The sequence below is a fragment of the Megalobrama amblycephala genome, unplaced genomic scaffold, assembly GCF_018812025.1.
Source record: "Megalobrama amblycephala isolate DHTTF-2021 unplaced genomic scaffold, ASM1881202v1 scaffold517, whole genome shotgun sequence".
Taxonomy (NCBI): Eukaryota; Metazoa; Chordata; class Actinopteri; order Cypriniformes; family Xenocyprididae; genus Megalobrama; species Megalobrama amblycephala.
Genome location: NW_025953431.1, coordinates 54862 through 80915, shown reverse-complemented (window position 1 = coordinate 80915; position 26054 = coordinate 54862). Strand labels below are relative to the sequence as shown.

Below are 26054 nucleotides of genomic sequence, written 5' to 3'. Positions count from 1 at the left end.
GACCACGCCCACAAACATGCACTAGTGATGAACAAACAGAGCAAGATGAATCGCACTTTGGTAATTGTGGTTTTTATGCTCATCTTTCGTCTGGGACAGCCCAAAATCATACAGTGTGTATCAGGCATTAGATAGAATAAATGTTTTTGTAGGAGACTTTGAGCTTTGTAACTTTGCAGATCTTATACATGCACAAACAGCTACATAACAGACTAAAGAAAGAGGAAAACATGAAAACGCATCATATGACCCCCTTTAATACATTAATACAAATTAAATACAACTATAATTTTATAAAATGTATACACTCAAGCTTCCATTATTTGTTTTCCAAAAGGGAGCTTGATGAAAAATGAATCTTTCATTAGTCTTTGTCTCCCTCTGCTGGTAAAACACAAACATATTCAGGCTCTATATTTTCTCTAACAAAACTCCAACCTTTTTGATATTATACAGTGTGTTTATACAAATAAAATGGTTAATCTATGAATAAGAAACTGTAATTTGCTGCTCTGAAATATCAGGTCTGTCAGACGATTGTTGAAATCTAAATGAAGTCTTAATTTATTACAGTGAAGTTACTGTATCTCCAGTCTCTGTTGATTCTGCTGACTGTGAGTCTCTGTCATGAATCCTTATTCACCATCAGAAGATCAGACTGTCATCCGAATGTACTAAAATAGAACACACACAGTGTCACATATGCAATATGAGACATAACTTCTGTCACATCTTTTCATCTTTATACTAGATAAGATATATCAATTCATTCTCAAACATGACAATATAACTTTTATCTGATGCTCAAAGTCACTTTACAAGATCAAAAGGACATGAAAGGTCACATTTGCCGCTTTTGCACCATTGGGCCGAACGGTTCTTGGAATGGTAAAGAACAGTTCCAGTTGTGTTTCCATTAGAGCCAGGTATAGCACGGCATGATTACAAACCATTCTCGGCACGATTGTTTAACCTGAATCGTGCTGGTAGAATCCGTAAAGTGACGTCGCCACTTGGGATTGGTCACTTGTCTGTTGCCTGGCTACCAGTTTCTCTGTAGCTGGCTAAGTGCTCTAATTGAGTGATGTAAACAAAATTAATAACTCAATTAAAAGAAATATCTGATAATTAGTAAACCGTTGCGTTACCAAGACAATGACTGACGTTTTTGTATTACATTTCAAAGAGCGGCCATTATCAATTCAATTTAATTAAATTATCAGCCCCACAGTGGAAAATGAAACTGTAACCATACCAGCTGGCCCGGATCAGCATAGAATGGAACGGTTACGCAATGAGAACCGTTCTGCCTGACGATGGAAAAGCGGCTTTTGACACGACAGCTGATACAAAACCAGCAGAAATGATCATTACACTCCACTACAAATATCAGTAAATAACAAATAACCCAAATCTCAAATTTTATCACACACATAGAGCTGAAAATATCAATAATATTATTTTCAGTCAATCACAACACTATGAGCAGAATTACACTCATATTAAACAGAGATTAAAGTTCCTACAGAGACCAACCGAAGCTGAAATTAAAACTCATTATCTGATGATCTCAGAAACAACAAACAATATTCACACACATGTGGTGTTACTGAACCTGGTAAAGTTTCCTTTTATTTAACAGCCATTTAAACTTTAAATAAAAATATGATGAAATTTGTTAATAAATTTCTTACATTAGTATATCCAATTTATAATGCGGATCATCCTTCAGATCAGAGAGCAGCTTCACTCCTGAGTCTCCTAGTTTATTCAGAGACAGATCCAGTTTTCTCAGGTGTGAGGAGGGGTTTGATCTCAGAGCTGAAGCCAGAGCAGCACAACCTTCATCTGTGACACCACAATCACTCAACCTGTAGAGAACAATGACACACTTCACTCTCTCAGATCAGACACACAGATCAAATCAACAGACTTTTGTTATTTTAAAAAAGCACAGATCATCATGTTTGATGTAAGTGAGATTTACCATGTTATTGTGTGTGTGTGTGTGTGTGTGTGTGTGTGTGTGTGAGAGAGAGAGAGAGAGAGAGAGAGAGAGAGAGAGGGAAAGCTTATATAAAAACTTATGTAACAAGTTATTTATATCACATTAAATAATATGGAAAGATTATCACAGAAAAAAAAGATGGATTTGAAGGTCATTAAGAATGAATTAATCTTGTTCTTGTTCTTCATGTATCAAAGTCCTGACTAGTGTTGTCACGATACTGGAATTTATAACTTCCATACGAAACCTTGAAAAGTCTCAATATTCAATACCATTTTCGACACCACAGGGAAAAACACTGTATATACTGTCATATTTTTAATATTATTTATTTTTTATCCATATATTGAAAGTCTAGTCAATCAAAAACTCTTCTGAAGAGATCACTTTATATGATAAAGCTTTTAAGATTTTTTCATATATAAACGTTGATCAATTATTACAATTATCTCACAAATATTTGTAACTCAATGTATTAGTTTTTGGGGTAATTTTGTAGCAATATCTTACACACACAGCACAAGGAAGCTTGATTTCAAATGGTAAAGTGAATTAAAACAGACAAGAATATAGTAATGAAATAAGAAGAAATGAACAATAGCACAGATAAATACAACAGAATAAAGATGGAAATGAAATGGACTGCTTTATTTTTTCAGGTGGGTCTAACAGCAGTATTCAGGTCAGAAACTGACAACACTAGATTGAGTGTGTTTAAAGTAAAGAGTGTTAAATGTTGATCGTATCTCCTTACTGAGGAGCAGCTCATGTGTTCAATCATTTACAGATCAATCACTCCATCACCTCAACTCAACAAACACTTGAACACAGAAACATATGATTTCTACACTCTTTCTAAGTCCGTTTCGTCTGATGCCTTTGGTCTGAGGCTGTTTCGTTTGATGCCTATTTGTACGAGACCTGACACCTGACGCCGTTTTTCCTGAGACCTGAAGCCTTTCAGTCTGAGGCGCGATGCCGTTTTGTCCGATGACTGAAGCCTGTTCGTTGTATGACTGAGGTGTGAGGAAGTCCTAAAATGTACACCGTACATCATCATGACAAACAGGACATTTGGACAGCATTTCTCATGGGTGTCAGAAGCAAAAAAAATGTGGGTGGGTCCTCCTCTAAATTTTTTTATGCAATTATAATATATATATATATATATATATATATATATATATATATATATATATAGATAGATAGATAGATAGATAGATAGATAGATAGATAAAATGCCAAGATCAATCGGTAGGCCTAGTTATTGATTTTTTTAATAGAACAACGAGACACAAACCTTTACATTCAATCGCGTTTTTGCTCCCATTTATTTTCACACATTGATCACACAGTGCATACAAAGTTCAGTCCCAAAGAGCGCACAACTGGAGAAATACACGTTTACCTTTGATTTCGTTAGACAGAAAAGAAGCAGGGCCGCACGCAGGATTTTATATTTACCGAGGTCACAAAATGTAGTTTGCTAGGGGGGTTCGGGGGCATGCTCCCCCGAGAAAATTTTGATTTCCCTGGTGTACATATAAGCATTTTAAAACGTTTTAAGGCCAACAAATTGGATAACAATAGCTTTAAAACCATGTCAACAAATACATACATGCACAGTTTTGAGGCAGCTTCAATTGCATGTTTGGTAATTTCATGACTTCATTTACAACAGAATAACGACGGTGCATGCCCGTAGTTTCTTTTGCGCTTTATTTAAGGCAGGGGTCTCCAAACTCGGTCCTGGAGGGCCGCTGTCCTGCAGAGTTTAGCTCCAACTTGCCTCAACACACCTGCCTGCAAGTTTCTAATATGCCTAATTAGACCTTGATTAGCTGGTTCAGGTGTGTTAAATTGGGGTTGGAGCTAAACTCTGCAGGACAGCGGCCCTCCAGGACCGAGTCTGGAGACCCCTGATTTAAGCTATAATAAAGTCATTATGCAGCGCATTTGCGCATACAATTCTTGAGTGCACTCCATAGCACAGTATAACGGCTGATTGTTAATTTTTCTGAGTTTTACAGACATAGCCTGACAACATCTCATCTGACCGCAGTTCACTGTTGTTCAAACTGAAGCTCCCTCGTCGTCACCTGCACCTTTTCCGCGCTCGTTTGACTTGAGCCTGGCGCTGAGACGGAATGCGCCTCTGAAAAGTGTCCCGTTTGTTGTGGTGGTAAAGAGACAGTTCTATATAAACGCAGTGTTTTACTTGGCGATGTTTAAAAAAAAAAGTAAAAGTAGTTTTTTATGTGCTCTGTTGGTGGTTTGTGGAGTAGCATCACCTGGGGGGGGGGGGGATATTTTTTTTTAAAAAATATTTCAGCAGAGGGAGGGATACATAGACCAGAAGAGGGGAAATTCCCCCATCCCCTCCTACAAATCGCACCCTGTGTATATATATATATATATATATATATATATATATATATATATATATATATATATATATATATATATATATATATACGATATATATAACTAAATACGACCTCACGTTTTATATGTTTGCAACCTCTGAACTTCCGTCCGTCATAAAAATTAATTCGGATGGTTCGATTTTCTGCATTTTTCGCATCCGTAGCAAATATTTTGAGGGGTTTTTGACAATCGATCCACCAAATGACGAATATGAAAAAACGAATGGGACAGTTTCGGACTCAGTCAGGGTTCAAGGACCTTAAACTTGTGAGGCTTGTGCAGCTTCTCGAGGAGAAATCAAACAAATGAGCGCCGTTTTCTGAAGTCTATGAACGCAGCACACACAAATAAACTAAATTGACATACTGCAGTTAAATTTCAAAATGTGGTGTTTTTATATTTATAACATTTGAATACAGTTCAGCAACATACATCACACGACCTGACGACCAAGAGAGCTGACAATTGACCATCACTTAATTGACCATCACCTCGCGATTGAAAATGTGACACTGATATGACAGTTCAACAAACAAGTTAATAATATTAAGTCACTTACATTGTAGACAAAATAATTTTAGCAGCGAAAATAGATCCGATGAATCCAAACAAAGATCACAACATAGCGCATCTCACAGCAACACTCAACCGTGTTTTGAATGATTCAGTGTTTTGAACAAATCGTTTGAGTCAAAGATTCAATGACCCATTCACAAACATCTGTCTCATTCTTGATGAATCGGCCGTTTGAACGAATCGTGAATGAACGACTCAATGACTCGCTTAATAAAACCGCTCATCACCTGCATTTGCGCTCACTATCGACAAACCAATCAAATTTGTTCAAAACTGTTTTTTTTACTCAGTCAAAACACATTTTAATTTTTATTCAGGAGTTATGTATATACAAAACTATAACTTTTTATGACAGTAGTTTAGTGATTAAAAAACCTGCCATTAACCAACTCCAGGACTGTTTTGAAAACACAGATTGAAACATATTCTCCCATCAGTCAGACCTAGAGACATTTACTTCATCTGTGATGTCATATATTGGTTACTGTGTGGATAATGTCACTGTTAATAAAAAGATCAGAGTGTATCCAAATGAGAAACCATGGATGGATAACAGGGACGTGCACAGACATTTTGGGGGGCAGGGGCTCAAGTGGAAAAAAGGGCACTTCTCATAATTATTTATTTTAAAAATAATGAACCCTTAAATATATTAAGACAACTCTGACTTTCCTTACCAATTTATTTTAATTCCTTCACACTCACAGAATTGTTTTATACTCCACAGATTTCTACAAAATAATCAGTTCACACAGAGACCATGGTCTTCTTTAGTATTCACTAGGTTTATCACAAGAGAAGGCAACAGCAACTAGCAAGTAGCTATATATTTTGAATAAATGACTGCACCAAGGAGAAGGACATAGTTTCACTAATAATTTATTTTGCACAAATCAATAAATCGTTTTAATTATTTCGGTGTTATTGGATTGCTTTCATGAAGTGGACAATTTTTAGATTTTGGTCCATTTTTGCTTCCATGTCTTTTACTCTAATGAAAAGAAAACTTAACACTAACCCTACACATTTAGATGGAGTTTGTTTTAAGCGTACTACCATCCATCTTTTTGCATCTGTAGATTTCTTCTAAATTAAACAAAACAAGCTAATCTGCATATTTAAACACATCAAGATTTTTTTCCCTGAACTGTTAATGCTTAATGCATTATATATTATAAAAAAAATGCCTGCAGAGGGCGCCAAAAGCCTGCTGATTTTTGTTGTTAGACAGCACAGCACGATCAAATCCACGATCAAAGTCAACCACCATGATTAAAAATATATTTTTAGTAAAATAATAATATTCGGCCACTTCTTTGTGATAGAAATGCTACAGCCACCGTAATTTCGTCAACAAGAATATGTGGACATCAAACATGCAAAGAGAGAGCAACTGATGTATTACCCTGTGTAAGCGTAGATTTAAGAATAACATTATGTAGCTAATGCTGTATTATCATGATTTTTAAATAGTTTTAACAAACCATGCATCCTTAGAAAACTGTCTAATAATGCGGTTCATGGATGTGCGTCCGTGGAATGCTCCTCTTCTGGTATTGACAGCCCAACCGATATCTTTACCATGGTTCAAAACGCAATGCATAGCACAATAAAATAACTGAAATTATAATATGACATAGATTTCATTAGTATCAAATCAGGCAAATGTGTCGATGGTGGTCAAACTATTAATGCAGCGTTAAATGTATAAATAACCCTTAAATAGCCAGAACTTTCAGGTTTGTGAACATATAGCCTACCTGAAAGAAATGCATCCATCTAGGGCTTTCTTTTTCTTTTTCGCTTCTCATCGCCAGACAGCAGTTGCTTTTTCGCGGGAATAGTTGTCACAAGTTTTCAGCCAGCAGCAGCAAACTTGAGGTTAGGTGGGGCGGGGCGCGCGCGCGAGCGGGCATGAATGGCGTGTTGCGGAGTGAGCTAGGGCATCTGAAATCGACAAAGCTGACCTGATTTAGTATTTTTTTTTATTTGTTTTATTCAGTAAATATATTTGTTTGACAGGGAAGCTGGGCACAAACAGGAATATATATTCATTTATTAAAAAAAAAAAAAAAAGAAAAAGAAAAAAAGAAGCACCCCAGAAAAAAGGGCACTTTCTCTCGAGGAAGAAAAAGGGCAGGTGCTCAAGCCCCTTTTTTGTCTATGTGTGCACGTGCCTGATGGATAATGAAGTCAAACAGCTGATCAGGGCAAGAGACACAGCCTTTAAATCAGGAGATCTCTCTGCTTACAAAGTTGCCCGAGCTAGCCTTAAGAGTGGCATCAGGTCTGCAAAATTAAAGTAGAAACAGCGGATTGAAGAGGATTTCAGCAATAACTCTAATCCAGGGCGAATGTGGCAAGGCATTCGGGTAATCACCGATTATAATAAGAAGAATGACATACAACATATATCATCAAATAATAATGCTTATCTTGCAGAGGAACTTAACAGCTTCTTTGCTTGGTTTGAAAAGGACAATAATTTCCAGTTCACTTCAAACTGACAGGAAATTCACACCCCCTTGTTCTCCATACACAGGAGGAACATCAAGCGCTTAACAACATCAACACAAGGAAAGCAGCTGGTCCTGATGCTGTGCATGGACGTGTGTTACAGGCCTGCGCCTAACAACTGGCAGAGGTGTTTACAAACATTTTCAACCTCTCCCTCTCCTTGTGTAAAGTTCCTACAGGCCTAAAAACCACGACCATTGTGCCTGATCCAAAAAAAACATGGTAACATGCCTCAACGATTATCGACCGATTGCTCTCACTCCTGTTACTGCAAAATGTTTTGAAAGGCTAGTAATCACTCACATCAAAGACTCTGTACCAGTTGATCTAGACAGGGTTCCCACTGTTTTCCAGCCATCATTTTCCAGGACTTTTCCAGGACATTTTCAACTTTACCACCACGGAAATAAAAGACTGGGATCACGTACAAAAGTAGCCTAATATATTGCTCTCTAAGTCTGTAAAAGGTGTAGTTACAGTTTATTGCCATGACTTAACTATGAAATCAGTTTTAATAAGAGCTCTTAATCATACATTACGACTGTGGGAGCTTGTTTCTGCTAACAGAATAAAATATTAAAAAAAGGTAACTGAGACTTACTTTAAATTTTTATCTCGCAATTCTGACTTTTTTGAGTTTACATCTCACAATTCTAAGAAAAGAATTAAGAATTGCAAGATATAAACTGCAGAAAAAAGGTCAGAATCGCGTGATATACACTCACAATTGTGAGAAAAAATGTATTAATCATATATTATGACAAATTGTTCTCGTTGCCAGTGTCAATCATTGGAACTATTTTAATGTATTGTTTTACTATTTGAAAATAAAAAGTCAGTGAACAACAAAGAAATCCATAACACGTAATAAAATATGTGGCAGGTCTATTAGACGTGTGCATTAAGTGTAAATGCAGACTATTTTTTGGCAGTAGGTTTTGGAAGATTATTATGCCTGCAAGACTTTTCAGGATAAGAGATGGACTAAAAGTGAACTGACACACCTTACTGCCAGATTCTGGAAGATAAAATCTTCAAACAGTGGTTCAAGAGGATGTGGTGCTGGTCCTTCAAGAGTCACTCTCAATCTGTCTGTCTATAAAGCCTATAAAAACAAATCTATCGTCTTGTATTTTACTACAATTCAGTTTGTGATTCTTAAATGGGGGGCATTTTTTAGGATTCTTTACCTAACCTAAGTCTCTGAGATCCTGACACCTTGCAATTCCGGAGACTCCAGGTAGGTTGCAGTTCTGGAAAAGGGTGGTGCTGGAGACTAAAGGGTTCCTGATGGTTTCACACTTAATTCTTCACCTTAATTCTTAATTCTTCTGCAGTTAACATGTGTTTTTACTTTTTTGTCTGACCCTGACCCAATGAGCGTTTTGCTGTCCATTGGTCATGAAATTTCTAGTATTGCATTAGTATTGCATCCTTCTCATGGGCATTTATTAATTTTTGACCTTTCAATCTGAGTTAAATCTCTTTTTGGCTCATTTTATCTGTAAAAGAAAACATACCTAATAATTATACACACCTGAATATAAGGCATTTTTCATTTCCAGCCTTCATGAACAATTATATATCACTTATATATGATTAAATACAAAATTAATAGTAGTTATTATTATTGATTGGTTTGGAAATGGTAAAATCTGCAACTAATGGTGATTGTTTTAGGCCAGTAATAAACTCTTTGTTCTCAACTAAAGAAAAATCCAAGAATTAAAAATAAAATAAAAATTCAGGACAACAACAAGATTTTCCAGGACCTTTTACATTTTCTCTCATTTTCCATGTGTTTTCCAGGACTGGAAAATTTGTCATCAATTTTCCAGGTTTTCAAGGTTTTCCAGGATGAGTGGGAACCCTGCTAGATAAACATCAGTTTGCCTATCGGGCAAATAGATCGACTGAGGATGCCATCTGTACAGCCATGCATGCTGCCCTTTCACATCTGGAAAAGTCCAACACATACACTACCGTTCAAAAGTTTGGGATCGGTAAGATTTTTAATGTCTTTAAAAGAAGTTTTGTCTGCTCACCAAGGCTGCATTTATTTAATTAAAAATACAGTAAAATCAGTAATATTCTGAAATATTATTACAATTTAAAATAATTGTTTTCTATTTGAAAATATTTTAAAATGTAATTTATTCCTGTGATGGCAAAGCAGAATTTTCAGCATCATTACTCCAGTCTTCAGTGTCACATGATCCTTCAGAAATCATTCTAATATGCTGATTTGATGCTCAAGAAACATTTATTGTGCACAGATGTACAAAATATTTGTGTACAATATTTTTTTTCAGGATTCTTCGATGAATAGAAAGTTAAAAAGAACAGCATTTATTTGAAATATAATCTTTTGTTACATTTTAAATGTCTTTACTGCCACTTTTGATTGATTTAATGCATCCTTGCTGAAAAAAAATATTAATTTCTTTAAATTCTTCTCAAAAAAATAAAAATAAAAATTCTTGCTGACCCCAAACTTTTGAACGGTAGTGTATAATGTTACAAAAGCTTTGTATTTCAGATAAATGCTGTTCTTTTGAACTTTCTATTCATCAAGGAATCCTGAAAAAAAAAGTATACAACTGTTTTCAACATTAAAAATAATCATAAATGTTTATTGAGCAGCAAATCATCATATTAAAATGATTTCTGAAGGATCATGTGACACTGAAGACTGGAGTAATGATGCTGAAAATTCAGCTTTTCCAACACAGAAATAAATTACATTTTATATTATATTCCCATAGAAAACAGTTATTTTAAATTGTAATAATATTTCACAATATTACTGTTTTTACTGTATTTTTAATTAAATAAATGCAATCTTGGTGAGCAGACAAAACTTCTTTTAAAAATATTAAAAATCTTACCGATCCCAAACTTTTGAACGGTAGTGTATGTCAGGATGCTCTTTGTTGGTACAGTTGATCAACAAACTCCATGTATTAGGACTAACCCCTTCCATATGTAGCTGGTTACTGGATTTAGTCAGGGCGGTTGGACAAGCACACATCTTCTGCCTTAACTTTGAGCACTGGTGTGCCACAAGGATGTGTGCTGAGCCCCCTTCTTTATGCACTTTTCACCCGTGACTGTCAAGCTATCCACGAATCGAACATTCTAGTTAAATTTGCAGATGATACGACTGTCATTGGGCTTATATCAAACAATAATGAAGTTGCATATAGGGAGGAGGTTCAGAACCTGACAGCATGGTGTGACATCAACAACCTGGTCTTAAACATCAAAAAGACCAAAGAAATTATTGTGGATTTTAGGATCACTAAAAAGATCACCCACAGTCCTGTGAATATTAAAGATGACATTGTAGAGAGAACCACCAGCCACAAGTTTCTGGGAGTTTCCATTACAGAGGATCTCTCCTGGGATGACAATACCGCATGTTTGATAGGCAAAGCACAACAACGCCTTTACTTCTTGAGAAAGCTAAGGAGAGCTAACCTTCCTCAGAAGCTGTTAGTCAACTTCTCCAGATGTACCACAGAGAGCATCTCGACTAACTGTATGACAGCCTGGTATGACAGCTGTACTAAAGCTGCCAAAAAAGCCCTGCAGCAGGTTGTGGAAACAGCACAGGATATTGTTGGCACTGATTTACCATCTCTTGAACATCTTTATAAAACTCACTGTTTAAAAAGGGCCAATAATGTCGATAAGGATATCACTCATCCCTGTCACAATTTGTTTCAGCTCCTCCCATCTGGAAGACGCTTTCAATCAATCCGTGTCGCACGAACAGACTGAAAAACAGTTTTCCCCTCAGCAATAACTTTGTTGAACTCGATCTCCCAGACCAAGTAAAATAAGTTACTGCTCAATAAGTTCAACAAGAACATTTATGCTGCTATATTTTAAATTACTGTCTTAATTAATGGCTTATCTATTGTATGATATCAATTATTTATTAGTAACTATGTCATGTTTTTAACTATTGTAATTAGATGTTAGTCATTTGTATTGTCTTCTTAACGCACTTTGGGGTTGGCACAAGATAAATTTCGTTGTGTTACACAATGACAATAAAGTACTTGACTTGATGTAAAGTGGGACAACAACAATCATGAGGCCGTTGGCGCCCTCTGCAGGCATTTGTTATAATACATAATATAATTGTTTATACAATGTATATGATATTATGTATTTTAAAAGTGTTGTTATATCAGACCATATGATTACTTGCTTTTGATCCAGATATTATTGCCCCATTGTTATTATATTTGTATTTTAAATCATGTTAAAGGCCATTGTTTGCTTAGGTCTATTTTTATTGTCACAAAAAATATCCGATTACTTGATTAATTGTGAAAATAATCGACCGATTACTTGATCATCAAGATAATCATTAGTGACAGCCCTAAATGTAATAACAGTTTAATTCCCCTATTCCATTTTGTTACTTTATGAATAAATGAAATTATAAAATTCAGTGACTCAGTTTCATGTGAGAGTCACATATGATCTTACCTCAGTTTCTCCAGTTTACAGTGAGGATTCTCCAGTACAGCAGAGACCATCTTCACTCCAGAGTCTCCTAGATTATTCCCAGACAGATTCAGTAGTCTCAGGTGTGAGGGGTTTGATCTCAGAGCTGAAGCCAGAGCAGCACAACCTTCATCTGTGACACCACAATCAATCAACCTGTAGAGAACAATGACACACTCTTCACTCTCTCAGATCAACAGAGACTTCATTATCACAGAGAAACCAATAACATAAACTCAAATCACCATGTTAGACGATCTTGGTCTGTGTCACAGAGCACAAAACATTATCATAACACACCTGCAGTCAAATTCAAGCAGGAATAATACATATATTTTTAAATGTATGATCATAATTTGTGCAATGTCTCTTTTTTGAACAATTAATTAAATATGTCAGTGAGTTTTACTGTTACTCTAAGAGATTATAAAAACTGATATAACAAATTAAAACTGAATATCACATAAAAATCTAGAAAAACTGTAACAGGAGAGGTTAATGTAATGAACATTAAAGAGTCATCAAACCCCCTCTTTCAGCTCAAGTCTACCTCACAATCATCTTAAATGTGTGTGATCAGAGAGAGATAAAAAGAGCAGGAAATCTGGCCAGAACTTATTTTTAAATATATATATTTTATCACATTAAAAGATATATCTTATATTGTAATAATACATACTATTATCCTGCAGCATTTAATAATCATGATAATAATTAATATATTATATAATATAATAAAAGTATTAATATAATTGCTATTATTAAAGTACCTGCCAAAAGTCTGGAAACAATTATTAATTATTTTGAAATAAATCTCTTTTGCTCACCAGGGCTGCATTTATTTGATCAAAAATACAGAAAAACAATAATATTGTGAAATATTGTTACAAATTAAAAACAAGTTTTCTATTTTAATATATTATAAAATGTAATTTATTCCTGTGATCAAAGCAGAATTTCAGCATCATTACTCCAGTTTTCAGAGTCACATGATCTTTCAGAAATTATTTAAATTCGATTTGATGCTCAAGAAACATTTCTGATTATTATCAATGTTGAAAACTGTTGTGCTGCTTCAGATTTTTCTGGAAATGGTGATACATTTCATTTTTCAGTATTCTTTGAAAAAGAGAAAGTTCAATGAACAACATTTACTGTATGTGCATTTATCAAATATATTACATTTATTAAACAGAAACATTTTGTAACATTTTAAATGTCTTCACTCTTCTCATTTTTTATCACTTTAATGTATGATGAATTATTCTTTCCACAAATGTTTGAATGGTATCATTGTTTCCACAAAAATGTTTGGCAGCAAAAACTGCTTTTTAACATTAATAATAAAGAGTGAATGTTTCTTGAGCAGCAAATCAGCATTTCTGAAGGATCATGTGACACTGAAACTTCTCTTTGTAAACAACAGAATTATAAACGATTCTAATGATGAATGTTGCGTTCTCAAATGCAAATGAAAGCGTCACAAACGCAGCAGCATTTACAGTGAATCGACACTGAAAACACAGCACTGTTACAGCAAACATGCAGCGCGTCACACTATAGCCTATATTTATGTAATTACATCACAACCAGTGGCGATTTCTTTAAGACTGCAAGGGAAGCTCGGCTTCCCTTATAATGTCACAAAATTAATGGTCAAATATGTACTATTGTATTAACATTTTATTGACTAAAAATGCGTTAGAAAACGTTCATCTCAAAGACGAGTTCGTTCAGAATCAGTTACATATAGCAGGTCGGCTGACTCGATTTCCTTCTCATACATTCCCGCAGCGTCACAGTGCATTTCCCTATTGAAGCCCAGCGTCCATTTTTTTCAGCGCTTCGAAACTAGACGGTCATTGGATAAACGCTGCGATTATGTCCCGCCCACGGATGCTCAGCGTCTCTGGGGGTGAATGGGGAGTGGGCTGGCCCGGACTCCGAGCTTCTGCGTGATGATTGGAGGGTCTGTCGAAAGACTGCATCTCCTTTTGACTGACAGCGATTCTGTACTATAAGGAATCACTGAAGCTATTCGCGCTCAGTCCCATCGCGGATTTCTCAAGTTCAGTCGAAATAAAAACTGCTGCAACCTATTTCTTTGATATTTGCTTGGCGAAATTGCTTGATTTTCATCATACATTTCACACAATTATACACCACATTCCTTGTTTCAGTTTTACAGAGTTTAATATTTTTTTTTTTAGATCGTTCATTCATTTATTCCTTCATTCATTCATTCATTCATATAACGTTAGTAGGCTAGGCTAGCGTCGTGGGTGAAACTGCGCACGATGGCAGACGGTGCTAATATTGTCGACCTGATTTTGGCGAAGACATATGAAAGTGTTCCTTACGAGGAAAAACTTAGAATTAAACAGCAGGGCAGATCAACACCTAAGATTGATTTAGTGCAAAAGATAGGGAAAAATAACAGGTCTTTTCAGCTCTCCTGGTATGACAAAGTTAGCTGGCTGACTGGAAGTGCTGTGACAAATAAAATGTACTGCTGGCCATGCCTCTTGATGAAACCATCTCACGGATGTGTTGTTTGGTCAAAGGTGGGGTTTGGAGATCTGTCTAACTTTGACAGGGCATATAAAAGACATGAAAAGAGCAATGAACATGTGAGTGCATGTGCAAGATTAAGTTGCATGGGCAGGATCAGGGTTGAGCATGCAATAAATGAAGGTGCTCGCATTCAAGTGGCTAAACATAATGAAATAGTCAAACAAAACAGGGCCTTCCTAAACCGCCTTATTGATGTGACATCCTTGCTTGGCCGGCAGGAGCTGTCATTTAGGGGACATGATGAGAGTAGTGAATCATCCAACAAGGGGAATTACAGGGAGTTCACAGAAACATTAGCTAAATATGACTCTGTCCTGTCCACACAATTCGAGTCCTCAACTGTGTTTTCTGGTATGTCCCATACTATTCAAAATGATTTGATCTCTGCTCTTGCAGCCACCGTTTCTGATCAGATCAGAGATGAAATTCAGGATGCTCCCTTTTTTGGATGGCAGGTGGATGAAACAACTGATATATCCTGCCGTGCCCAACTCTCTGTCATTGTTCGCTATGTGGATAGTGCAGGTAAAATTCAGGAGCGCTTTATTGGATTTTTTGATGTTTCGGGGGGGCGAGATGCCCAGTCCGTTTTTGAAATATTAAATGAGAACATGCAGGGCTACAATTTTAAGGACAAGCTTGTGGCACAGACCTATGATGGGGCTGCTGTCATGGCTTCAGATCTCAATGGTCTGCAGGCCAAAGTGAAAGCAATAGCCCCCAGTGCAATGTTTGTGCATTGCTATGCACACCGACTGAATCTGGTGCTGTCACAGGGGCTAAATGCTTGCCTGAGTGCAGAATTTTTTTTGCATCACTCTCTGGATTTGCCACATTTTTTTCAAAATCCACAAAGAGGACATCTTTTCTGGAGTCTGCAGGCTGTTCAAGGTTGCCCAGAAACGCTCCTACTCGATGGAATTTCACATCACGGATAGTGAGCACTGTGGCAAACAATTATGATGGCCTCCTGCAGACATTTGAGAACATCATTGCAGATACAACAATGGATGATGATACACTGGATTGTGCCAAAGGCTTTGTGAGGAAACTGGAGGATTTTGAGTTTGTGTTCATGTTGTACACATATGAACAAATCTTCTCTGAGACTGATGTGGTCTTTGATATTGTCCAGCAGAGGGCGATGGATGTTCTTTACTGCAAGAACAGAATTGAATCTCTTCTTGCATTTGTCAAAGAGAAGAGGTCAGAGGGGGCTTTCCAAGCCATTTATGCCAAAACAGCAGATCTCACATCAGACCCACGAGATGAGCCCATGAGAAAGCGCCGTCTGACCCAATTGCAGGATCCCCAAGTGCGATACAGAAATCTGTACATGGCCATCCTTGATAACATCTTGGAGCAGATTCCTCGACGTTTTTCAAATTTGGAAAGCATGCTCTTCTTAGAATTAGTCAATCCAGGGAAATTTGATGACATGAGACAGGTATTTCCAGAGGAGGCCTTCCAAAGTGTCCTGAAAAGTTATGGCCATCACTTTGATTCAGGAAGACTGAGGTCAGAACTTCAAGTCCTGTATTCAGATCAGGACTTGCAGGGTAACAGGGGAAAGCTGTGTGATTACTTGGTGTTCCTTAAAGACATGGAGTTGGACAGTGCAATGCCTCAGCTTTACAAACTGTTCTCATTAGTGGCAACAATTGGAGCTACATCTGCAGGTGTAGAAAGGAGCTTCTCCTGTTTAAAGTGACTCAAGTCCTACACCCGAAACACAATGGGCCAAGGCCGTTTAAGCAGCCTAGCTCTGCTGGCCATTGAGAGGACACTGGTCAAGTCACTTGAAAAGACTCCTAGTTGGTACGACAGGGTCACAGACCATTTTCTTGAAAAGGAACGTAGGGCAGAATTTACTTTTAAATAAATAGACAATTTTATGATGTAGGCCGAAAATGAGCTTCCCCTCTCTGACAGACCAGTAGCCGCCACTGATCACAACCGTTGGTAATTTTATGAAAGTACTATGTAATCTCATATTCTCACCAACATTCATAAAGTTACCGGCGAGTAACAAGTTTCAGCGCTGATTCTACTCGCATTTGGTGCTTTGAACCATTTGAACCCTTCTGGAACCGTTGTCGCGTCTAAAAACGCATGGAAAACGCGTCCGCGCCGCTTTCTCCTTTCCAAAGCGCTCCGGTGGCGTCTGCTGTTACTAAGCAACCATGAGCTGCGCTCTTCAGCAAAGGATATGAGGATTTCCAGCAAAAATCACTTGAAGTAGCTCTGATACTAGATTTATTTAATAATGTGTATCCGTGCACAGCTCTGATCAGATATTCCTCCATCTTGGCTGATGTTTGTCCTGCAGATGGCGCCACGCGAGAAAAAACTCTTCTGTCTAATGATCAGTCATTGCGTCTGTCAGACTACTATTTTCAACAGTGTCAGCCAATGGCTCTTTTACAACGATCAGAGCCATATAGAGAGAGAGTTGCGACTCCAATGGAACAGGTTTTTACAGCAATGGCGGCTCGTGGAGCCTCTCAATAGTTCCCGGAAGTAGCAGCCGCGCCGTAGAGTTACAGCAGAACAGACCGTTTGTGATGCACTTTTAAATTATAAGATTTTATATTATCAGTACATCTGGATCAAATTAACTTGTGTATTAAAGCATGCCAGCTGATATTGCTCACTAAATAAATAGTTTCAGGGGATGTTATCAGATAGTAGATTAGACAATAGTTTAAAACAGCTTCATTCATCATTGTGTAATTGGAGGAAAAGGCTTCTAAACGGGGTTAAATGTAACTTTGGGGCTTGTGGTGGGTGAAAGTGGCAAAATTAGAATATTCTTATTCCTTATTAAATGTACAACCCAGGTGAAAAAATACTATAGTAAATAGTATAGTGTCTTTGAACCATACTGTCAGAGCCGGCCCGTTATACAGGCAGTATAGGCAAATGCTAAGGGCGCAATCTCGCTAGAGGGCGCCAAAGAGGCCGGATGCGTAGTACCAGTAGGCTACTTTAGATGAGGGAAATTTAACGTTGTACACCCTCAATGTTGTGATTGTCAACTTTCTTTGTAGCCATTTGTTATATATGTATACTGTATTTTTTGCAGCGCTGAGAAATGATTGCCTAGGGATATAGTCTTGTTTCAGAAGACGAATACACTGCTATAGTACTGTATATACTGTAATGAAATGTAGTCAAATGTGCAGAGGATGCTGAATTTACTTTTACTGTAATTGACAGTACACTGTATTGTGTGGCATACCAAGTTCATACTTATTTTTCTCATGCTTTTCATCTACTGCAAGATCAATTTATAAATGAAAAAGAGGTATTTTTGTTACAGTGTTATATGAATTGATCTCACTAGTGTTCACTGGGCAGTGCAGTCGTCTGTGTATTTGTTATGTTTTGTGTGTCATCTGATGCCAAGGTTTGATTTTGTCAGACAAGAATAAGTTTTTGACTAAAACATTTTTATTTTGACCTGGACATTTGAGGTTTGTGCAAGTTGGTGTATAGTTTTGATATTGTGTTTAGCTGTGAGAAAATGTTGAATTGTTTCATGAATTGTGTGTTAGCAATCAAGAAAAACAATAGAGACTGAAAAGTTTGAAGGACAAATTTATGTTGGCTTGTCATAAAGCCAACTTCAAGTCTTGTTTAAAAAATGTAAAAACTTTGGTCAGTTAGTCCAGAATATAGATGTTCTGGGTGATTGCTAAAGTGTTGCTAGGTGGTTGCTAGGAGACTCTGGGTGGTTGCTAGGCTCTTGCTTTGCAGTTGCTGGGGTGTTGCTAGAGTATGTGGTTGATAGGGTGTTCTGGGTGAACACACACAGAGATTCCCACCTCTGTTAATAACAGAAACTCAAAAATTGTTTTGTTGCTCTTTAACTTGCACTAAAATGTGATTTGTACCATTGAAGTAGCCTGTGTAATATTGATAAAACTGCTCATCTCCTTTAGTGATACAAGCTGAGACTCATTCAGAAGTTTTTCATGTAGTGTATTTACTTGGTGCCATGATGGATATTGAAATTTTGTTATTTATTAATTTTAAACAGCATGCCACCACTTTGCCACCCTGTAAATAATTTTCTAGATTCGCCCCTTTGGATAAATCGCAATATAAGGGGGCGCCAAAAAAAATCTTGCCTAGGGCGCCAAAGAGGCTAGGGCCGGCACTGCATACTGTAGTAAATTGTAGAATACTGTATTATAGTATTTACAACACTTTGTTAATGAATGCTACAACATACTGCAGTATAGTGAACTGATACTGTAATAAATACTGTAGTATACTTTAGTTTTTTACTACATTGTGATTCTGTTGACTGTCTATTATGTGTCAAGCTCAGCAGATGTTTGGATTGATGGGGAAAGGGAAGTTTATAAGTTTATAAGTGAGATAAAAAAAACAACGCATAAAAGCAGCAAAAAAAAAAAAAAAAAATATATATATATATATATATATATATATATATATATATATATATATACACACACACTAGGCTAAATGGGAAATCATACTAAATACCAAAACTGTATATTATATGCTACTACTGTATTTAATTTCTCCTGCTTTTGTCTCCTTTTCTCTTGCTTTCAATACAAGCACAAGGGGATTCAGATCCTGAAGACTCCATGCAATGATGCTGTCACCGCCAGTCTCTGCTCCTTGGATTTTGCAAGTTAAAGCCCTTGAAGCAGCACTGAAACTGCAATTTTGACCTTCAGTCTGTTGGTAGCCATTGAAGTCCACTATATTGAGAATAATCCTGGAATGTTTTCCTCAAAAACCTTCATTTCTTTTCGACTGACGAAAGAAAGACATGAACATCTTGGATGGCATGAGGTGAGTAAATTATCAGGAAAAGTGTATTTAAAAGTGAACTAATCCTTTAAGGTGGCACTGGAGCAATTGTATGATGTTATTAATAAACAACAGAACATACATCCTGATGGATTTTTTATTATTGCTGGGGATTTTAATCAAGCCCATCTTAAGACTGTACTTCCCAGATTTTACCAACACGTAAAGTGTAAAACTAGAGGGGAAAATACCCTAGATCAGGGGATCTCAACCTTTTGCAAGCTGGGCCCCCCCAAAGCTGGTTCATTGCAGTTGGGGCCTCAGTGCGTGTGAGTATTTCACAAAAACTAAAGGAAAGCTTTAACTGTAGCCTATATTCTGACTAGTTTATTCGTTTATATATATACAAGGGTGCGATTTGTGAAAAAAACAGAGGGGAGGATGTTTTGAATTTTTTTTGTTAAAAACCACAGTGCTATATACTATTTTTTTGGCAGCTGTTACAGAAACATTTTAAAAAAAATCTTCTGATTTAACCTTGAGATTTGAAGTATTACATAGCTTAGATATTTGCACCACTAAAATGACATTAATAATTCTTAATTTCTGATAGAAATGCAAAATCAATCGGTAGTTATTAATAGAATAACGAGACACAAACCTTTACATTCAATCGCGTTTGGCCCCATTTATTTTTGATCACAGTGCATACACGTTTACCTCAGATTTTATTATATAGAATTTAAGCTGGGCCGTACGCAGGGTTTCATAATTCCCGAGGTCAGAAAATGTAGTTTGCTAGGGGGTACGGGGGCATGCTCCCCCGAGAAAATTTAGATTTCCCTGGTGTACATATGTGCATTTTAAGACGTTTCAAGGCCAACAAATTGGATAACAATAGCTTTAAAACCATGTCAACATATATACATGCATGCACAGTTTTGAGGCAGCTTTAATCACATGTTTGGCAATTTCATGACTTCACTTACAACAGAACAACGACCATCATTGCTCGTAGTTTCTTTTGCGCTTTATTTAAGCTATAATAAAGTCATTATGCAGCGCGCGCCGCAGGGGCGGAGCCAGAGGGGTGGCTTGGGGTGGCCCACGCCACCCCTGAGATTCGATTGGCCACCCCAGGTGCCACCCCAAAATCCTACTCTACGATTGGCCATTAACGTGGTCAAAGGCGGAACCTTTGTTGACGCACTTTGCTGCCTTTAAATCAGCGCGGGAGCTTGGACAGTCAGACACCAGAACTCAGAAATGTAAGTAGCAAGTGTTTGATATAAGCTAACCAACAATACATGGCTTATTGTTTTTTAGCATGTGAGTTTACAGCACTACTACTTGTGCTAGCACGCAAAGATATCTATTTACCTATCACATCTGCCTTGATATCTAATCGCACACACAGCCCAGTATCACGTCTGTTGAATCACGTCATGTAGGCTAATTTATCTACTGTAAGTTACCTGCCTATTCTGCCTACTCAGTCGACATTTGCTAGGTCATTAACTGTTAACTGTAGGCTACTTTTGTAAAAAGCATTTAAAGATTTATCATTAGCAGACGCAATTTTGTGCAAAAAAACGTAGCCTACATTATATTTTAACCAAATTAAACACGCCATAGCTCGCCCCTACCTTCAGTAAGTTAGGCTTAGGCTATATTTCCAGATAAATTCCACGCAGGGTTTCGTTGTTTTTTTTTGTTCTATAGGCTATACAGTCAATGTTTTCAAGCCCTGTGTTGCTAACATACCTATGCTGTGAAATTAAGGTCTAGCCTACTGGTGGGTTTCGTTGAATTTGAGTAATAGGATATGCAACCATTTACATCTGGAGATAGTTATTTGTGCTCGCCAAAAATCATAGAAATTATCATTACAAGACACTTACAGTATCTCCTGTAATCCAAGACAGATTTTCTTCGAGTTGTTAGGCTTTAGAGCATTTATTTTAACAAATGACATGGAAAACATAATTCATTTCATCCACATATCCTTATGCACAATGCACAACAACAATTTAGCTTAAACCGTGAGAATCAAGCAAACCTCACGGCCGTCAGGGCCTTAAAGTGACAGGCACTGAATTCGACTTGCACATCACCAATGCAGTAATGACATGAAAGAGTAGTCTATATCGTTTAAACTTTATAAATAGTAATAGTTTAGCTCACAGGTCAGATGTGGCCTTTGATTAAGCTTTAATTTTGTGTAATTAATTGTAAATAATACGTTCTTTGTTGTGCATTGTGCCATTTCATGTTTGTTTCATTTCAATTTCTAATAATAATGTAAGTAATAACTACTAATAATGTAAATGGGGAAAAAAGTATTTAATTGGTGTTTTTGTAAGAGTAAGAGTACGGCCTTTGTCCTTCAATTTATGAGTATGGTGTTCGATGCATGATTTTATGATGCCACCCTTGAATTAATCAGTGCTCCACTAAGGCCACCCCTGTTAAAAAAGTCTAGAATCGCCACTGGCGCGCCGGCGCATTTGCGCATGCAATTCTTGAGTGCGCTCCACGAGCACAGTATAACGGCTGATTGTTCATTTTTCTGAGTTTTACAGACATAGCCTGACAACATCTCATCTGACCGCAGTTCACTGTTGTTCAACTGAAGCTCCCTCGTCGTCACCTGCACCTTTTCCGCGCTCGTTTGACTTGAGCCTGGCGCTGAGACGGAATGCGCCTCTGAAAAGTGTCCCGTTTGTTGTGGTGGTAAAGAGACAGTTCTATATAAACGCAGTGTTTTACTTGGATACATAGACCAGAAGAGGGGAAATTCCCCCCATCCCCTCCTACAAATCACACCCCGTGTGTATATAAATATATACGATATATATAACCAAATACGACCTCACGTTTTATACGTTTGCAGCCTCTGAAACTTCCGTCCGTCATAAAAATTAATTCGGATGGTTCGATTTTCTGCATTTTTCGCATCCGTAGCAAATATTTTGAGGGGTTTTTGACAATCGATCCACCAAATGACGAATATGAAAAAACGAATACGACAGTTTCGGACTCAGTCAGGCTGCGAGGACCTTGGTCCGTGTACGTTTTGATAGTTTGTTTTCCAATTTGAAATGAAATACGCAGAAACGAGAAAACCGTCGTTTCCCGTTTTTTCGTTTGTTAAAAAAAACGGAAAAACGAGATTTTGACTCGATTTTCGTTTTTTTCGGGTCACGGATAGAAAACGGAAACACGACTTCAAAACTCGTTTTCCACATGTGGGCGGTGGGCGGATTAAACACTTTTATTAACACAGTGAACATTACTACATTGTTCACTACATTACTACATTACTATTATATGTCACAGTTTTCTTGCTATCCTCGCTTTTTCTGTCTTTCCTTCGCTTTTGAATGAATTAGCTATAAATGGCCCTGAACATTTTACTTTCAATTTCGATTTAACGGCTATTGGCGATTCTGCGTCAATTGCTTCAGTGGACAACAGCAAAACAAAAACTCTCGTATATTAAACATAGAAGTTTTATTATCTTTGTGATTATTTTATTATCTTTTATCATCTTTGTAATTATTTTATTTTGTAAATATTCGTGGCTTAAACAGCGGGAAAATTTACTGTATGCAGTTCTGTGGATGTTTTGAAAAACTTAAACTAAACGAAAATTATTGTTGCCTTGTCAATATAATGTTTTTTCCCCCTGACTTTCAACTGACGCGATCATCGTTTCATTAACCGACAAGATTATATTAAATTATAATTAAACGAAATTTGATAAATGTCTGTGAATCATTAAAAAATTCCAGGGGTTTAGTTTTAGCCTACATAAACAAATACCAGAATAAACAGCAGAACATGAGGGTTCATCATCATCACGCACCTGCAGCGCTTCTGTGAACGGAGAACAAAGGATTCAATTATATAAAAGGAATACATAGCCTATGTCTATGCGCGAAATTTATTTCACTTAAGTAATTAACATTACCAAAATGAAAGGGGAAAAAATGCGACAATATGAGTGTCGGTTCATTTTTGAGAAGTTCACAGAAAGGAAACCAAGACGGCAGAAAATTTCTTTGTTTATTTTACGAGCAATGTTTTGTTTGTGAGTGTACAAAAATAATAGGCCTATTTAACCCTTCACAGATTCGAATGGTGTTACATATATTTGACCATAAATGTCTAAGTATTAAGTTGTTTCCGCTTTTATAAGAAAATTCAAGAGAACGCGTCCCCAACAAACAAGGGACGTCCCCCGGACGTTGTGAACGTCCGTTAAGGTCCGCGTTTGGTCCGCTTTGTAACGTTCGCTGACGGACGTTCGGGGGACGTCCGCGTTTGGTCCGCTTTTTAACGTCCGCTGGCGGACGTTCGGGGGACGTCCGCGTTTGGTCCGTTTTTCCTTTTTTTTAACAAACGAAAAAACGGGAAACGACCGTTTTCTCGTTTCTGCGTATTTCATTTCAAATTGGAAAACAAACTATCAAAACGTACACGGACCGACCTTAAACTTGTGAGGCTTGTGCAGCTTCTCGAGGAGAAATCAAACAAATGAGCGCCGTTTTCTGAAGTCTATGAGCGCAGCACACACAAATAAACTAAATTGACATACTGCAGTTAAATTTCAAAATGTGGTGTTTTTATATTTATAACATTTGAATACAGTTCAGCAACATACATCACACGACCTGGACGACCAAGAGAGCTGACAATTGACCATCACTTAATTGACCATCACCTCGCGATTGAAAATGTGACACTGATATGACAGTTCAACAAACAAGTTAATAATATTAAGTCACTTACATTTTAGACGAAATAATTTTAGCAGCGAAAATAGATCCGATGAATCCAAACAAAGATCACAACATAGCGCATCTCACAGCAACACTCAACCGTGTTTTGAACAAATCGTTTGAGTCAAAGATTCAATGACCCATTCACAAACATCTGTCTCATTCTTGATGAATCGGCCGTTTGAACGAATCGAGAATGAACGACTCAATGACTCGCTTAATAAAACCGCTCATCACCTGCATTTGCGCTCACTATCGACAAACCAATCAAATTTGTTCAAAACTGTTTTTTTAATCAGTCCAAACACATTTTAATTTTTATTCAGGAGTTATGTATATACAAAACTATAACTTTTTATGACAGTAGTTTAGTGATAAAAAAAAAAATGTTTGGTTGAGAACCACTGGCCTAGATCATGTTTATACTTAAAAGATGCTTATAAAGCTATAGGACACCCCCACCTGGGACAGTCAGACCATCTTTCTTTGTTTCTCGCTCCTGCTTACAAAGCCTTGGTTAACAGTGCTAAATCAACTTATAGGATTGTTAAAGTTTGGCCTGAAGTTGCCATTAACTCCAGGACTGTTTTGAAAACACAGATTGAAACATATTCTCCCATCAGTCAGACCTAGAGACATTTACTTCATCTGTGATGTCATAATATTGGTTACTGTGTGGATAATGTCACTGTTAATAAAAAGATCAGAGTGTATCCAAATGAGAAACCATGGATGGATAATGAAGTCAAACAGCTGATCAGGGCAAGGGACACAGCCTTTAAATCAGGAGATCTCTCTGCTTACAAAGTTGCCCGAGCTAGCCTTAAGAGTGGCATCAGGTCTGCAAAATTAAAGTAGAAACAGCGGATTGAAGAGGATTTCAGCAATAACTCTACCCGAATGCCTTGCCACATTCGCCGTGGATTAATCACCGATTATAATAAGAAGAATGACATACAGCATATATCATCAAATAATAATGCTTATCTTGCAGAGGAACTTAACAGTTTCTTTGCTCAGTTTGAAAAGGACAATAATTTCCAGTTCACTTCAAACTGACAGGAAATTCACACCCCCTTGTTCTCCATACACAGGAGGAACATCAAGCGCTTAACAACATCAACACAAGGAAAGCAGCTGGTCCTGATGCTGTGCATGGACGTGTGTTACAGGCCTGCGCCTAACAACTGGCAGAGGTGTTTACAAACATTTTCAACCTCTCCCTCTCCTTGTGTAAAGTTCCTACAGGCCTAAAAACCACGACCATTGTGCCTGATCCAAAAAAAACATGGTAACATGCCTCAACGATTATCGACCGATTGCTCTCACTCCTGTTACTGCAAAATGTTTTGAAAGGCTAGTAATCACTCACATCAAAGGCTCTGTACCAGCTGATATAGACAGGGTTCCCACTGTTTTTCAGCCATCATTTTCCAGGACATTTTCAACTTTACCACAACGGAAATAAAAGACTGGGATCACGTACAAAAGTAGCCTAATATATTGCTCTCTAAGTCTGTAAAAGGTGTAGTTACAGTTTATTGCCATGACTTAACTATGAAATCAGTTTTAATAAGAGCTCTTAATCATACATTACGACTGTGGGAGCTTGTTTCTGCTAACAGAATAAAATATAAAAAAAAGGTAACTGAGACTTACTTTAAATTTTTATCTCGCAATTCTGACTTTTTTGAGTTTACATCTCACAATTCTAAGAAAAGAATTAAGAATTGCAAGATATAAACTGCAGAAAAAAGGTCAGAATCGTGTGATATACACTCGCAATTGTGAGAAAAAATGTATTAATCATATATTATGACAAATTGTTCTCGTTGCCAGTGTCAATCATTGGAACT

General features: G+C 37.1%; 1 protein-coding gene across 7 annotated transcripts in view; it reads right to left on the bottom strand.

Annotated features, from left to right (window-relative positions):
- Positions 1-235: 235 nt before the first annotated feature.
- LOC125261873 (NLR family CARD domain-containing protein 3-like) overlaps positions 236-26054 on the bottom strand; it is a 47595-nt gene continuing 21776 nt past the window's right edge. For all 7 annotated transcript variants that reach the window (XM_048180430.1, XM_048180432.1, XM_048180434.1 and 4 more), the window contains 3 exons: positions 12032-12205; positions 1695-1871; positions 236-674 (listed from right to left, as the gene is read on the bottom strand). In XM_048180430.1, coding sequence (XP_048036387.1) covers positions 662-674; positions 1695-1871; positions 12032-12205 — 364 coding nt within the window. In that variant the 3' untranslated portion in view covers positions 236-661. The remainder of the gene's footprint in view (positions 675-1694; positions 1872-12031; positions 12206-26054) is intronic.